The sequence below is a fragment of the Choristoneura fumiferana genome, chromosome 14 (assembly GCF_025370935.1).
Source record: "Choristoneura fumiferana chromosome 14, NRCan_CFum_1, whole genome shotgun sequence".
Classification (NCBI taxonomy): domain Eukaryota; kingdom Metazoa; phylum Arthropoda; class Insecta; order Lepidoptera; family Tortricidae; genus Choristoneura; species Choristoneura fumiferana.
This window is the reverse complement of record NC_133485.1, coordinates 18,603,676-18,618,857: the sequence shown is the minus strand read 5'-3', so window position 1 is coordinate 18,618,857 and position 15,182 is coordinate 18,603,676. Positions and strand designations below refer to the sequence as shown.

Genomic DNA, 15,182 nt, shown 5'->3' with positions numbered 1-15,182 from the left:
AAGGGGGCAACGTGGGACGATGAAACAAAGTTAGATTTAGATAACAAAGAAATTAAAGCTATTATGGCCTCAGCCACAGATTGAGATTGTGAATCAGTATTGTTGGAATCTTTCAGTGCGCAACCATTTGGTGGAGGTGGAATAGCATATTCCTTAATCAGAGCATTGTGAGCCACTTGATCGTATCCTTTACTGGTTCTAACTGGAGGGCCTCGGGGTTTAACAAATACTGTTTTTCTATATGACTGAGTGGGTGTGCTTTGTCTAGAAAAATTTCCAACACTATTGCGATAAGTTTGTTGGTTCGATGGTGAAGGTTGATGAGGTGAGGGATTATGTTGAAAAAGGACATCTGCAAAAGATTTTTTAACTGGTGGATGACACTTAGCAGCTTCTCCATACGAGATACAATTATTGGCCATAGTAACTTTAATATCTTTTTGCCTTTTATGTTCCGGACATGATCTATTTATAGCAAAATGTGGGCCACTGCACCAATAACAAAAGGCATTGTCTTCTTCCACGGAGCAGGTCTCAGCTGTATGCATTTGTCCACATTTGTAGCACTGGGGCTTGGACCTACAATTAGTTTTTGTGTGGCCGAACTTGCAACAGCTGAAACACTGCACCGTTGGGAAAATGTACAGCTCTACAGGTATTGCGTTATAACAAGAGAAAACATGTTTAGGTAGATGACGTCCGTCAAAAGTCAAAACGATAGTTTCCGAAGGTTGCCATGTGACAGAACCATCAATAGTCACCCTTCGGTTCAGTCGCCTCGCCTTAACAACATTCCCACACCCAATAGGTACAGTGATGTTAGTTAAAATTTCGTCATCGGACCATTGAGCTGGAATACCCCGGACTAAGCCCATACGTGTGACAGAAAATGAAGGGATGTAAGCCGTGAGATTCTCGGCCTCAAGACGAGAATCGTGGATGAATGCATTTGCGTCGTTCATTTTTGAAAAAGCCATAGATATGCGGGTCCTACCAATTCGTTTTACGCTTCCGTTAATGATGTTTTGGAAGTTGTTCCTCATCAGAAATTTACCAAAAGACACAGGATGTAAGGACGAGTTTGCATCTGTTTTTTTGGTTTGGACGTGAATAGTGAAGGGACTGAAATCCATACTATTAAACAATTCCCTGCCAACTCCTGATGTTTTATTTTTTTCCACTTCCATCTTACGTGTCTCTACAGTATTTAAGTCAACAACAGTACTGATACTCCTTGGTCTATTCGTAACTTCAGGAACACTTTCATTACAAGCGCATGCGTAGTATCCCTCATTGTTTTTTCTACTTTTTGTGTTACATTTTTTACAAATTTTTCGGCGTCTTTTCCGATCGCATACGGTAAATGAGGTAGACGAGTCTGTATCAGCGATGACTCCATCTATGATGGAGTCGATTTCAATATTGCACCCAACCTGGAGGCTCGCACCTCCAGGGTCTGGGGGATCCTTATCCCCCATGGGGCCAGAATACAAAAAAAGGAAAACTTACCTAACCCGACGTTTTTATATACACTTACACAAATATAAATATGAACAACGAAATAGAGAAACAAAATATATATACAAACACCACCTAACTGATCTTTAAACTATTAAATAATATTTTAACAAAAAAGAAAGCCAGAAACAGAACCGCCGCGTTTCACGTTTCCCGCGCTTTTTTCCACACACTTAAAATAAAAAAAACCGTTCCTCAACATCAACGTTAACACGAGTTAAAATTTATTGTAGGAAATATTGTTATTTAATTATTAGTAACATATTTTTAAAACCAAAAAAAAGTTTTCAAACTTTTTGATTCTTGTCCCGTTTTATCGTTTGTAATGTAGTTAGTATCAAATGAAGGTCAAATATTTGGATTAGTCAGAGCCGAAACTATCAAAAGTAGTGTGCAAAATGAGCAAAACCATTTAGACATTTTGATCATGATTTTCCTGATAAAAAAATCAGCCACTTTTAAAATTACATCCATCGCACATTGCCGTTGTGTTGTGGTGGTTCTTTGATGTGTTATTTACGCTTTCCTGTCTTCTGCTGTAGCTTCTACCGGAACACTCCAAGTTTCCAATTGCAGTTGTTCCACCCGTAGTTAAATGGCTTGGCCAAACATTTCTTCGGTTCGAACACAGAATTCGTCGCACCGGTTTTTACTCCCGGACCAATCACAACACCATACCACTGCGAAGGATTACCTGCACCACATCGTCGTTCAAAGCGGTAACGGCCATCTTGAATTGAGAGAAAATTTAGCGTTAATATAATGTATGTTTTGTGAAGACGAGCACTAAGGGGAGTTATTTACGAGTAAAAATGTTATCGTTATGACTTGTTTACTGTTAGATTCACTTTAGAAGGTAGGTATTTAGTAACCATTAAATTAAATGCTAACAATTAGAAAGAACCGGTTAAGTGTGATCAGCGTTTTTAACAAATCAACTGACTGGGTGTACCTACTCGTAAGTAAGTACCTGTTTATATAAGTTTTTTTTTCACAGACAAATTATAAAGTATTATTAATTTTCCAAGGGAGCGTTCAAGACCTATTACGAACGCAATTTGGGTGGAGGGAGGATCTTGTAAAACGTATACGATGCGTTACAGGGGCGAGAGGGTTCAAAACAACGTCACATTTTTTTTTTTCATAAAACAAGTAACATACTATAATGTCCTCACCTTATTAAAATGGGAATTCGCATCATCAGTTGTTCTTGCCTATAATGCTCTCATGCTGAGTTGCCAGTGTACAACAGCTAAAGAGAAGCTGAAAAAATGAAATAGAAATGGTAATTTGGTGTTACGTAACGTTTAGGAAAGGGGGAGGTTACAGAAAAATGTTACGGCGCGTTACATAAGGGGAGGGTTAAAAAATTTCCTAAAATTGCGTCACGTATTACTTGAATGCCCCATAAAGACTGATTCACCCTGCTTGTTGTATCTGTTTCTGTTCTGTTGTTTTTTTACTAGGCCCTTACCCCCGGATTCGCGTAAAATAAATAAAAGGTATTTTTTACGGTATTTTACTAAATAACTGATGCGAATTCCCAAAAGTACATCTTGGATTTCATTAACGTTGATTTCACTAATGTACATCAGTGTTTTCAAAAGTCTCTTTATTTGGGTCGCGCCCGCTTTTTCCTCGTGGTCAAACTGATTTGCCAAACTGTTTTGGCCACGAGGAAATGCGATTCTTTATTTAATTGTGTGTAAATATTTTCCAATTGTCTGAATAAATTTGAGACCATATATCGCACCTTTAAATTAAACTGAAATAATTCGAGAATAATGACATTTCCAAAATAAACTTTAAATAAGAAACAATATGGTTGAATTTTAAAAATGAGAAAATTCCGAATTCATCATCATCATCATCATCCCAGCCTATATACGTCCACTGCTGGCACAGGCCTCCTCTCAGAACAAGAGGGCTTGGGCCATAGTTCCCACGCGGCCCAGTGCGGATTGGGAACTTCACACATACATTGAATGCTTCTTCGCAGGTTTGTGCAGGTTTTCCTCACGATGTTTTCCTTCACCGCAAAGCTCGTGGTAAATTCAAATGTAATTCCGCACATGAATTTCGAAAAACTCAGAGGTGCGAGCCGGGGTTTGAACCCACGACCCTCAGCTTGAAGGCGATAGGTCAAACACATGCCACCACGGCTTCCAATTCCGAATTATTTCAGTTTAATTTTATTAAAGGTGCGTAATAGGTACTGCAGCATTACTTAAACGTCCAAGAGCTCATAAGGTACTCGTGAACCCTAAGCAAGCTGTCATAAATCAAAAACGTGGAATTTTGCAGTACTTAAAACATTTTTATATTTAAAAATTTAAACAGCCGCACTTATATATAAAAGAAAACAACAAATAACTATAAAAACAAAAAAATAGACAAATATTGGAATCACACGTTGTTAGAACAGAGCTGTTAGTGAATTAGGTACGTAAGAAAATTATAATTTGTACGGTTATGAAAAAAGGTTATTCAGCCGCAAGCCAAATAAAACCCAATAACATGTAGAAAGCGCTTTGTAAAGGCCTTTTTTGAATTTTGAAAGGGAAATCATCCCTAAAACCTAACAAAAGACAATATTAAAAGCTAAGGAATCCCTGATATGATGGACCTGATTAGTTGTAAGCTAGTACTAATGACTACATGCATGTATTCATCGGGTGACCAACCTAAAATCTATGAGAGCGAAAAAAAAAATAATAACGTTTGTCTTTCATATACGATATTAACAAAACATTCTAAAGATAGGGATGATTAGGTTATTCACTCTTTTTAACCAATTTCACTACGAACGGTATGCTCTTCTGACCTTCACGCCAACGGATCCCACGGAGCAGTAGACGTCACACGCTCCAGTCTCCCGAGATTAAACGTGCGGATAATAACCACATGGCGAACACCCATCACGAGTAGGTGGTAGATCGGATGTGAGTAGGGGTATAGGTAGGACCGATGAAAATCGGCAGTATCGGAGAAATCGTTAAAACGCCCCGTCATACGGGCGTGCAGCAGAAAAGCTGCGGGCAAACGCTTAACATCTTGCGGCACAAGCCGGCCACACACAATTGGTAAAATCACTTGTACTGACACTGGTATCAATCACTACACAAAGGAAAAACTGGTTGCAGAATATTTTTTAAATCAAAATTCCAACTCAGACGAGAGCTCTGCGCTATCCAACATGTGATCTAAGAATCCAGGCCAAAAACAAAAACATCAGTCGAACCAACGAATCAAAGAATTTAATTTTCAAATTTCAAATCAGAACCAAATGTGTACTTAATATAAAAGAGTTAACTGCCAGCCACAACCGGCCAGTTAAAATACTTGNGAATGCCATTCCCCATGCTGCGAAAAGTTGATATGCTGAATAATAGTTCAACCGTTACAAAGCGAAAGGTTGCTAAGTAAATAGTATACTAAAGGTTGAGTTACGAATCGTTAGTCTGCGAAACAAAACAACTGCGTACAAATTCATCGGCGTACCGTTACTCGGCGAAACGTTGTCTACCAATCAATAATCTGCCTAAAAATAGTCGGCGAATCATTAGGTAACCCTAAACAACACTCGTCACGAAGATAAGTGAGAACGTATGAGAAAGCAGCAAATAAATTGGTCATGCAAGAGTATGCATTGCAGCCCTTGCTGTTTTCGTCATCGTCATCAACATCATAATTTTAGCCGTAGGACGTCCACTATTGGACATGACAAAACATGCCAGACGCGCTACAGCGCCACAGTAGCTGCAGTTTAGCACGAAACGCATTATTATACTGCACTCTGAGTCTACTGAAAGATTTAGACATCATTTTATCACACTTGCTCGTCAATGGCGTTATTCCATGCCTGTACCAAAGGCCTCAATTGTTCCCGCGGGAATTACGTATAGTTTTTCTCCCCAAGGGAGTTATGACTTTAGTTTTAAAAAGTTAGTAGGTACATCATTTCAGACTAAAGAGGTTTTAAGTCAGCCAACGTCTTATTTACATCTTTAAAACTTAGCTATAACCTAATTTTACACCATAAAAAATTGCCACGCTTCATGAAACTTCGTTATTTTTATATTTTAAATTTATATCAAATAGTTTTGCAATAATTTTAATAACTATTTTTTAGCATGTTACAATAATCTGGTCGTAAGACCATTCGAGTTCTAAACTAAACACGGTTCTTAATATTAGGATCTATGATAGACGACTCGAAGAAAGTGACAATCAGGTGGGCTACCACGAAATTCGAAAATCGAAGTTCATATCGTTTTCCTGACGCTAATATTATTTAATACGAGAGTGAGAGGGACGGTACGATATAAACTTCGATTTTTAATCACCACAATTCAACACAATGTACTATTGTAACTTTGGCCGGGTCGATATCTTTGCACTTGACTATACCTATCATAAGCCCATCCAATAATTAATTTACCCACTTGTTGATGAAATAAAGGGAATCCCGGCTCTCTGAAACAAATATTCAGAACTGTTTTATTAATAAATTACTTGTGCGAAACATCTCTCTGTCACATTCATATTATTAACTGAATTCTCAAGTTGAAACAGGAAGGAATATGTTATAATGACGCAGCACATTTACTGGAGTATCATAAGCTCCTGTTTATCTAAGGTCAAATAGTAGGTTAAAATGTAGCTGAAGTATATAAGTCACAGCATTGCACTGACAGACGGAATGTGTGAAACAAAATGAAGTGCCAAATATTATTTCTTGGGTTCCTTTGCTTGGTGATAAATGAAATAAAAGGAAGGAGTGATTTGAAAAGTAGTTTGACATTTGTTATTGATGATACAGGTTCTATGCGCAATGATATTTCTCAAGTAAAACATGGTGCTAACGCGATTTTTGATACCGTTATGAACTCCAATGCATCTCAAATCGAAGATTTTGTTTTGGTAACATTTAATGATCCTGGTGAGTTAAATTTTATTTATTGAAAATATATTATTCTTAATTCAATTTTTAGGTTTCCGTACCCCAAAAGGAAGAAACGAAACCCTTATAGGATCACTTTGTTGTAAGAGATAAAATTTTTCAAGATTCATTATTTACGGGAATAAACTGTAATAAAATGATAAAATTGTCTTAAAATAATAAATGTAACATTTATTTTTTAAGGAAATATAGTCGACCAAGAAATTGTTTAAAAAAAATATATCACGGGACAATTCACACCAATTGACCTAGTCCCAAAGTAAGCTTAGCAAAGCTTGTGTTATGGGTACTAAGCAACGGATAAATATAATTATATACCACCAATTTAATATCAGTTTCTACTTCAGAAATAAAACAATATGGCTGATTGTCATATTGACTATTGAGTGAAAACCATAATATTACTAGCGTAACAGTTTATGGTGAAAATGAACTTTTCTAAAAATTTACGGTGTAATTAAAGCAATTGTACGGCGTACACGATTTTTTAACTCTTCTAGGCCAATTGATTGACATGGATTAGTGTATCATACTTTTTAAACTAAAGCTTTTCAACTAATGGCGTACTAAATGTATGGGAGGGTTTAGAGTTGATATTTGGGATATTTCTGTTTTTTCAACCGGCAAAAAAAACCGAGGAGATTTTTAAGTCAACGCGTACTTTTTACAGAGTAGTCCGATTTTGATATATTTTTTTTATTTAAAGCGTTTACCCCACCCACCGGTTTAGATTTTAGAGGGGGGGGACGTTCGATTTTAATGAAAATGATACGGCCAGTCGCCATTACATCTTTAAAAAGTCACCAGAAAGTTAAAAATGCCAGGCAATGATCAAAAGTCTCCGGTAAGTAGAGCGGTTTTGAATTCGGAACAAAAGTGTCCAGTAGATACGAATACAAATCAAAATCTCATACTCTTAACATGCATTGTAATTTGAACTTAGAACTACTTGGAAAATGTGTCATATTTTTTAATACTGCAAATAGCCTTATCTTTGGGTCATTAAAAAGGTTCAACAATAAACGTATAATTTATTATAAATGTTTAAACCATTTAATATGATTATGTTAGGATTTCTATTACATTAACATTAATAGATTAGTTGTAAATTCATCAAAAAATATTTATTCCAACTCTGAGAGGTAGGCAGTATACGCTTAGTAGTACGCTTTTATTTAAAAAAACAAGAGCAGTGGCTTTTGTGTAACGAGGTTGGGTACTTTATTAAGAAACTTAAATTAAAAATTTAAAAACCCCCGACACCAAAAAACGCCAGCAAAAATAAAAACCCGAAAAAAAACGCCGTCAAAAAAACGCCGCCAAGAAGACAACTAAAAAGTAAAAAATAATTATGCACTACCTAGCTGTTGCCCGCGACTTCATCTGCGAAGAATTCGTTTATCCCAATCCCGCGGGGACTATGCTGATTTCCCGCAAAATTAGCCTAAGTTAATTTAGTTTAAGTAGATAGTAATATTTTTTTTATCTAAGCGTCGTCGGTGTCGGGTCGGGGGACCGCTAAGGTTATTATTTAAAAAAACACAACATATTTACTTTAGTTTCCTGTTAACCTTAGCGGTTCTGGATATCCTGGCTGCAGCATCAGGCCGAGAATTCCATAATCTTGCATGGTTATATAGCATACATGGGTGTTTCAAATTTTAGGTCCCAAATATGTTTGAAAGTAAAGTAAATACCCATTATGCGTCTAAGATTCCTACCGCAGCGAACAAAAGAGCTGATGATCTTGAAACGGCTGAACCGATTTTGATAAAACATGTCTAAGATCTATCGCTAGAAAACCAGCTTTCAAATAAAAAAAACCGCATTCAAATCGGTTCACCCGGTTAAGAGCTACGGTGCCACAGACAGACACACAGACATACAGACACACAGACACACATAGCGGTCAAACTTATAACACCCCTCTTTTTGCGTCGGGGGTTAAAAAAGCGGGAAATTTTTGACATTTAGGAAATTATTTCGTTGACATTTAATTTATTATCGATATATTTCTAATACTATAAAAATTTAAGATTGTCATTTGATCCTGTATCTCGCTTTTTTCGTATTGAATTGAAAGTAACAGATTGCAGTGAAGTTCAAATACTTATTTCGAATTCAGTGAGTAGGTAGAGTAGACCCAGTACTGTCCTCAGCATTTTAAAAAAAAAATTAAAAAATAACTAATTTTTAATAGAAAAACCTGCATGTTTGAGGTGCTGAGGTAAAAACATTTTTTATTTCATTTTTTAATTGTTTTGTCGGCATAATTCTATTTTACATCCATAAAGCTAAGGTGAGTTAATTCTATTTTAAAGCAAATAATACATATTTGCGTTGCTAGGTTGGTTGCACAGTCATTGTTGTTGTTTTCCTTGTTTGATTAAAAGTGTATTCCAGTTGTGCATTTCTGTTCGTCTAAATTATCATGAAAGCAGAGTTTATTTTCTACTAGCTTATGCCCACAGCTTCGCTCGCGTTAAATTTGGGGTGCCTCACATGGATTTATTTTCTACGATTCTTTTTTCGTTTTTCGATTGATATTTCGGGTAGATATAATATGTGACAGATTACTGATAGTTCAAATTTTCGAATTCATAAATCAATTCTATCGTTATTTATACAAACTTTGAATCCCCGATTAATCCCTTCAAGGGTGGAATTTTAGAAAACATTAGAATACCTACGTTTTTTTTTGTCTCTAATTGATAGCTTAAAAACATAGTTTTATGCTACGAAAACGACGGACTTCCTTACAAGTGAGGTGCATAGTTTATGGTCAGCGAAAAATTAAAAAGTTAAAAAGATTGCAGGCGCGCTAGCTCGACAATAATGTCAAAGGCACTTTTTTTTTTAAATTAAAATGGCCATGGAAATGTTGGCACAAGTCGTATGCAGCCAAGTCTAATGGCCGGTATCAGATATTTTGTTGGAACTCCGGAATTTTTCTATTGGGTCTGAAATAGTTTGTGGTGTTTTCGGTGGAAAAATAATAATTTTATTATTAATGAAAAAAGGCGGGAAAGCATAAGAAAAATATTGGAGAAATCTGAATGAGAAAATTTGTATTTTCGGTGGGTTTATTCTATTTCAGAATTATTCACGTCAAAATTTTAAATTAAAAAAAAAAGCAAAATTCTATTTCAGAATTATTCACCATTTTTGAGAAAATCTTTATATTAGTCTCGGCTGGACAATTGCTGGCTTCGTATTAGTTAAACGGACTCACATACTCAGCAGCAATTGCCTACTTCCAGGCCACGACAATAATCTACTATTATATGTTATATAGGTATTTATCAAATTTTGTTTTTTAGATGTAGCACTACGCACCGTAACTAAGGACAGAGACAATTTGAAAGATGCCTTGCGCCGCATTCATGTACACGGTGGGGGCGATTGTCCAGAAATGGCTATGGATGGAATAAAACTTGCACTCGAAAAAAGTCGAGATGCCTCGTTACTATACGTCTTTACGGATGCCTCGGCGAAAGACTATGACAAATTTGCAGAAGTTGAAGCGCTCAGTCAGAAAAAACTGATTCAGGTAAGTATAATAAGGATTGCTTATGCTACATTATGAGCAAGGTGATTGTCCTGTTATTTGACATGCTAATGCTCAATTAGATAATACCCTGCTGTCATTTCTATTATTTTACTTATGATATAAAATTAAAGATGGCAACTACTTGGACAGTGACTACCTACCACTCGGACGTCTACCTTAGGTACTTCACATTCAACAATAATATTTATTGATGAGAAGTACCTAGCTTTGCTCGGGCTAAAACTCGATAATAAGCGTTTTTCCAGAGATAACCATCGATTTGTCATCCCCGAAAACCCACATACTCGTATACCAAATTTCATCGGAACCGTTGGAGCCGTTTCCGAGATCGAGATCCCCGAAATATATATATATATATATATATATATATATATATATATTCGTTCAGACTTTGTCCGGCTTTTCAATTTGCCCAGATTTTCCTCCTATTAATTGTCACGGTCGATATTTCCGAAGTAGGTAGGTAGTGTTGCTAATTTAGCAACACTGATCTGTTTCAATTCTGTTATAGCTTCCTTGTAAGCTAATCAGTCGCAAAGCTGCTTTAACACATCTTTCCTTTTAGGTTGTGTTTGTACTCACTGGAATATGTAGTACTAGAACGGCTGAGGATTACTTGGTGTACCAAAAACTGGCTAAAGCTACTTCGGGGCAGGTATTCCATTTGCAGAAATCAGAAGTTGGCAAGGTAAGCCTAATTCTCCTAATAGGTATCATATTTGTGAAAATTGCATTTTGTTTGTTATGTCATGACGTTTTAGCGTGAGCTTGACGAAGAGTGAAAGAGTTTACTTTAGGATGTGTTAGTTACGAGTACTGCTTTGTGTACTGTTGATTTTCTAATTTTCCCAGCGAATCGCACTTGCGGTCCAAAGGGGTAAATGCGGCCAGCATCATGGGAACCCTGCCACAGGCAGATCTTTTAGACAGGATGCTCTTTTTATAATTTTTATTTTTATAGTAACATATTATAGATATATTTAGTTAAAGTTTCTTATGCTAAGTTTGGACTTGAAAGAAAAATCGTGCAAGTTGCATTACATTGCGAGGCCGTAAAGCCAACGAGTTTGTAGTGGTCAATCGATTGCCGCAATATAATGCAACTTGCACGATTTTTCTTGCAAGTCTAAACTTGGCTTTAGGTAAGTTTTATTTGTCTTCTTTTTAACTATCAATTTCATGTGTCTTACAAAAGTATATAAGATATTACATTTTAGTAGGTAAGTAATATAATTATCTCATGTCATCATTGTTTTTATTAGCAATACGTTTGCTGACGTCTGTAATTATCGTTGTTATAAATACTAATCTACAGAAGCTAAGATAGTAGAAACTTTTTTTATTTTTGTTCTCCACATTATTATCAGGGACATGATGATTATTATTATGTTTAAACTTGGGTACTTTTTTATACCTCGCTCTTATTATTTGCTTCAATTGTACTTCTAACTAATGTATCTAATGTCTCTATCTAGATACATACACCTATCTATCTATCTATGTATGTAATAGAATCTTTGAATTTAATATTTATTGTATTAACCCACTTTTTACTGTGGTATTGACATGAAACTTGGCAAACACGCGCAGTTCTGATGGCGGTGAGTCTATTATCCTACTTATATTATAAATGCGAAAGTTTGTGTGTGTGTGTGTTTGTTACTCCTTCACTGGCACTTGGTTGGATGGATTTAGATGAAATTTGGTATGTAGATAGCTGGACATCTGGAAACATAAAGGGCTAATTTTTATCCCGATCGACGGGATAGAGATAAAATCTCGAAATAACAACGTCTAACAGCACTTATGTATTAAACTGTCTAACAGCGTTTTAATGCAACGTCTATGAAAAAGACGATGTAATTTCAAGTCAACTACATACTATATCTAATGATTTACGCGTGCGAAGCCGCGGGTAAACTCTAATACAATAATATGATTGTATCGAGCTGATTGTGATGGTGGAGCCGGGAAACGGACCCTCGATCTCCAAGACACAAAGCAACTAATCTAGCCATGTTAGGGCCTTTTAGAATAACAGAATAACCCTTTGAGAGAAGGGTGCTGATCCAGGGTCTGATAATGGAGCAGGTTTACCGCGGTTTATCATTAAAGCGTGTTTGTTTGGTGCAATGATGATTAAGTATTACATTATATATTTTTTTTGTTTTTAGTTACTGAATTACGTTATGAAGACGATAGAGGGTCGCAAGAACGTGATAGCGAGCAAGGTTTTTCCCGCTGGCTATGGAAATGTGTTTAACGTAAGTAAAATACCTATTAGACTATTGCCTAGGCCTAATTAATTTAAGCAATTGGTGCCTGAGTATTAAATGAATAAAAATAATAAATAAATAAATATTAAGGGGCATGTGACACCAATTGACCCAGTCTAAGGGTTAAGCTTAGATTAAGGGTTAAGGTTAGATTAAGGGTTAAGGTTAGATTAAGCTGTCAAATCAAAGGTTGACTCAGTGTACTGACCGAGCATGCACGCATTTTTTGATGGAAAAATTATTTTATATTGTAGGTGGAGGTCGATAGTCATACTAAGGAACTGGTGATTGCCGTATCTGGGGAAAGACCTTCAGTGGAAGTTACTGATTCTGCAGGTACTAAGGTACCTACGGAGGATATAACTAGATTATCCGAAACAGCGGTAAGTTGTACTCATTATTATATCGCTTTTGCATTAGGTCTACTTATTGACATCATCTAGCCTGGGTTGGTGTTCCACCGCTGGGCAAAGGCCTCCATCCCAAATATATCCAGGTTGTCCCGCCGTCTCCGTCTAAACCTACCCCGCCGTCTCAAGCCGTCTTGTCACAGATTATCTAATAGGTAGTTACTATAGTCTTATTTTTCATGTCTATAAAGTACCTAGCGGGATGACGTTTTCCCTGCACATTTGGTTATAAGCTGGCGTTCACATCAAGAACACTGTAACGTCAAGATTTTAGTTGACAATGTATGGGATGTATTATAAAGTAGTACCTGGGCGGCCGAGCCTCGTACGGGCTAAAACTCGATAGGACGCATTTTCCCAGAGATAAGACCAAGCTAGATCGATTGTTCATCCACGAAAACCCCTAAATACCAAATTTCATCGAAATCGTTGGAGCCGTTTCCGAAATCCCGAAATATAATGTATACACAAAAATTGCTCGTTTAAAGGTGTGGCGACTCAGCAAATATTGCCGCCGTTCGTCGTCTCATTCCTTGAAGCCACATTCTAGCCCAGTCACGTTGCATAGCAGTGGAGCAGTGTAAGCGCGAGCACAGAGCGATCATATTGCAAACGTCGTAAACATGAGCGCAGCGTCAAGTTATTGGCATCAGCATTACCGTAACAATATAAGAGTACAGTCAGTCATGAAAAGAGGTTACAAGTTGTGAATTGTATTTTATTTTTGGCTTTTTTTTGTGTATACATTTTATTTTTCTCTAAAATGTTGGGGGTCTGATGTGGCGACACCCCTGCCATTTTAGCTAACCACGCGGGGCCCGCGGCCAACTGACACCAGTCGGTACACAACCACCTTCCTTGCCACGCGCCTATCAACGCGCCCCGACTCCCGCCTGGTTAGCCCACCTTCTGAACTTTTGTAACATACATCATGTGTGATATTAAATTATATTAACTACCTACCTTGTTCATCTCTTCCATCCCAGTACGCAACCCGAACTATAGACATTGCCAGTAATAGGTAGTTAAAAAGGTATAGTAGATCATAAAATTCTGACACATTGGATTCTTGCGCGATCATAAATGTTCCCTACGTGATTTCATAATTATAATTTCGTAAAAAATAAACCACAATTGGAATTTTAAACTGTATTCCAATCAAAGCAGGAAGGAAAACAAATATTGATTATACTCGTATTGTTACTGATTTTGAACATGCAAACTGTAAAGGTTTCAAAACGTAGGATTTTTAAATAAAATTCATAATTATTACGAGATAAAATCTGTCTTTAGTCGTTTTATTCATCTACTACTGTCGGTGTACTGCCTTTTCGGCGAAATATGTTTCGCAAAATTTCACTTAGCAACCAACCTTTCGCCAAAGTTTCATTTAGCAAACTAATATTTGGCATAACTTTACTTCGCATTTTTTTTATTTCGCAACATTTTTACATTGCAAAATTTTACTTCATCACACATTTATGTGGCAAATAATTATGTAGCAAATGATTGGCTTAGGCAAATAACAAATTGTCAAATAACATTTGGGCAATTTTTTACATTGCAAAGTTATACTTTAATTTGATTTGTGCGAGCGAGCGAAGCGAGCGAGCAAGACGGTTCGGAGCAGAAGCGACTTGGATAGTTTAGGTTCAGAAGGCTAAGGCGGGAGCGAAGCGGAGCGTAGCTCCCGCCTTAGCCTTCGATGTTAGGTTAGGTTAGGTTAGCCAGCCAGGATAAATGACACTAGAAAAGTAGGTTGGATGCCATTCAATAACTTGCTAAATTAAGGTATGCCAATCAATACATTTGACGAAAACATAAATGACATCTTAAAAAAATTCCAGATAATGATTTGCATAATAATAATTTATTGAATCATTAGTTGGAAAATGATATTAGTGCGAAACGTTGAGTTGGGAAATAATATTTCGCCTAAATAAAAATATGGGATAAATAGTTTGGGAGTTAATAATTTGCTAAATAATTTTCGCCGATACATTAGTAAACCACTACCGTCACAAAACTTAAGAAATTATTACGTTTTACTTAATTATATAACAAAAATACATATCTATTTCTAATAGTTTTCACGAAAGTAAATAATTATAAACCTTATAATATTTGTAATGATAAAGACACCTGCGATTTTCTTTATGTACCTAACTAGTTTTACCCTTAGCCGCCTTAGCTTACTTAATTTGAATGGACCAATGAGCATGTCGTACTAAGCCTACTTTATAGACATAAAAATAGACTGTACGTGACATTTTGTGGCACTCACTCTACAGCATTTTAAGCCCACATGCATCTGTACATTCGGCTAGGTAATCACCTACGGCTGATTAGGGTATGTATGGAGGCTTGATCAATATCTTACGGGCCTCAAGATAATCTCACCTGTGTAAGGAGGCGATCGAGGAGACGAGTCAAACTCACGAATG

General features: G+C 36.5%; 1 protein-coding gene across 1 annotated transcript; it reads left to right on the top strand.

Moving 5' to 3' along the window:
- Window positions 1-6,196: 6,196 nt before the first annotated feature.
- On the top strand, window positions 6,197-12,786 carry LOC141434777 (hemicentin-2-like). Its single transcript, XM_074097215.1, has 5 exons — window positions 6,197-6,460; window positions 9,802-10,031; window positions 10,618-10,740; window positions 12,227-12,316; window positions 12,583-12,786. The coding sequence occupies exons 1-5, from the start codon at window positions 6,235-6,237 to the stop codon at window positions 12,769-12,771; spliced, it is 858 nt and encodes a 285-aa protein (XP_073953316.1). The 5' UTR covers window positions 6,197-6,234; the 3' UTR covers window positions 12,772-12,786.
- Window positions 12,787-15,182: the final 2,396 nt, after the last annotated feature.

Coding starts and splice junctions, on each gene's coding strand:
- LOC141434777 (XM_074097215.1), top strand. CDS start 6,235: ATGAAGTGCCAAATATTATTTCTTGGGTTCCTTTGCTTGGTGATAAAT. Junction 6,461..9,801: donor GGTAACATTTAATGATCCTG/GTGAGTTAAATT, acceptor TTTGTTTTTTAG/ATGTAGCACTACGCACCGTA. Junction 10,032..10,617: donor GTCAGAAAAAACTGATTCAG/GTAAGTATAATA, acceptor CTTTCCTTTTAG/GTTGTGTTTGTACTCACTGG.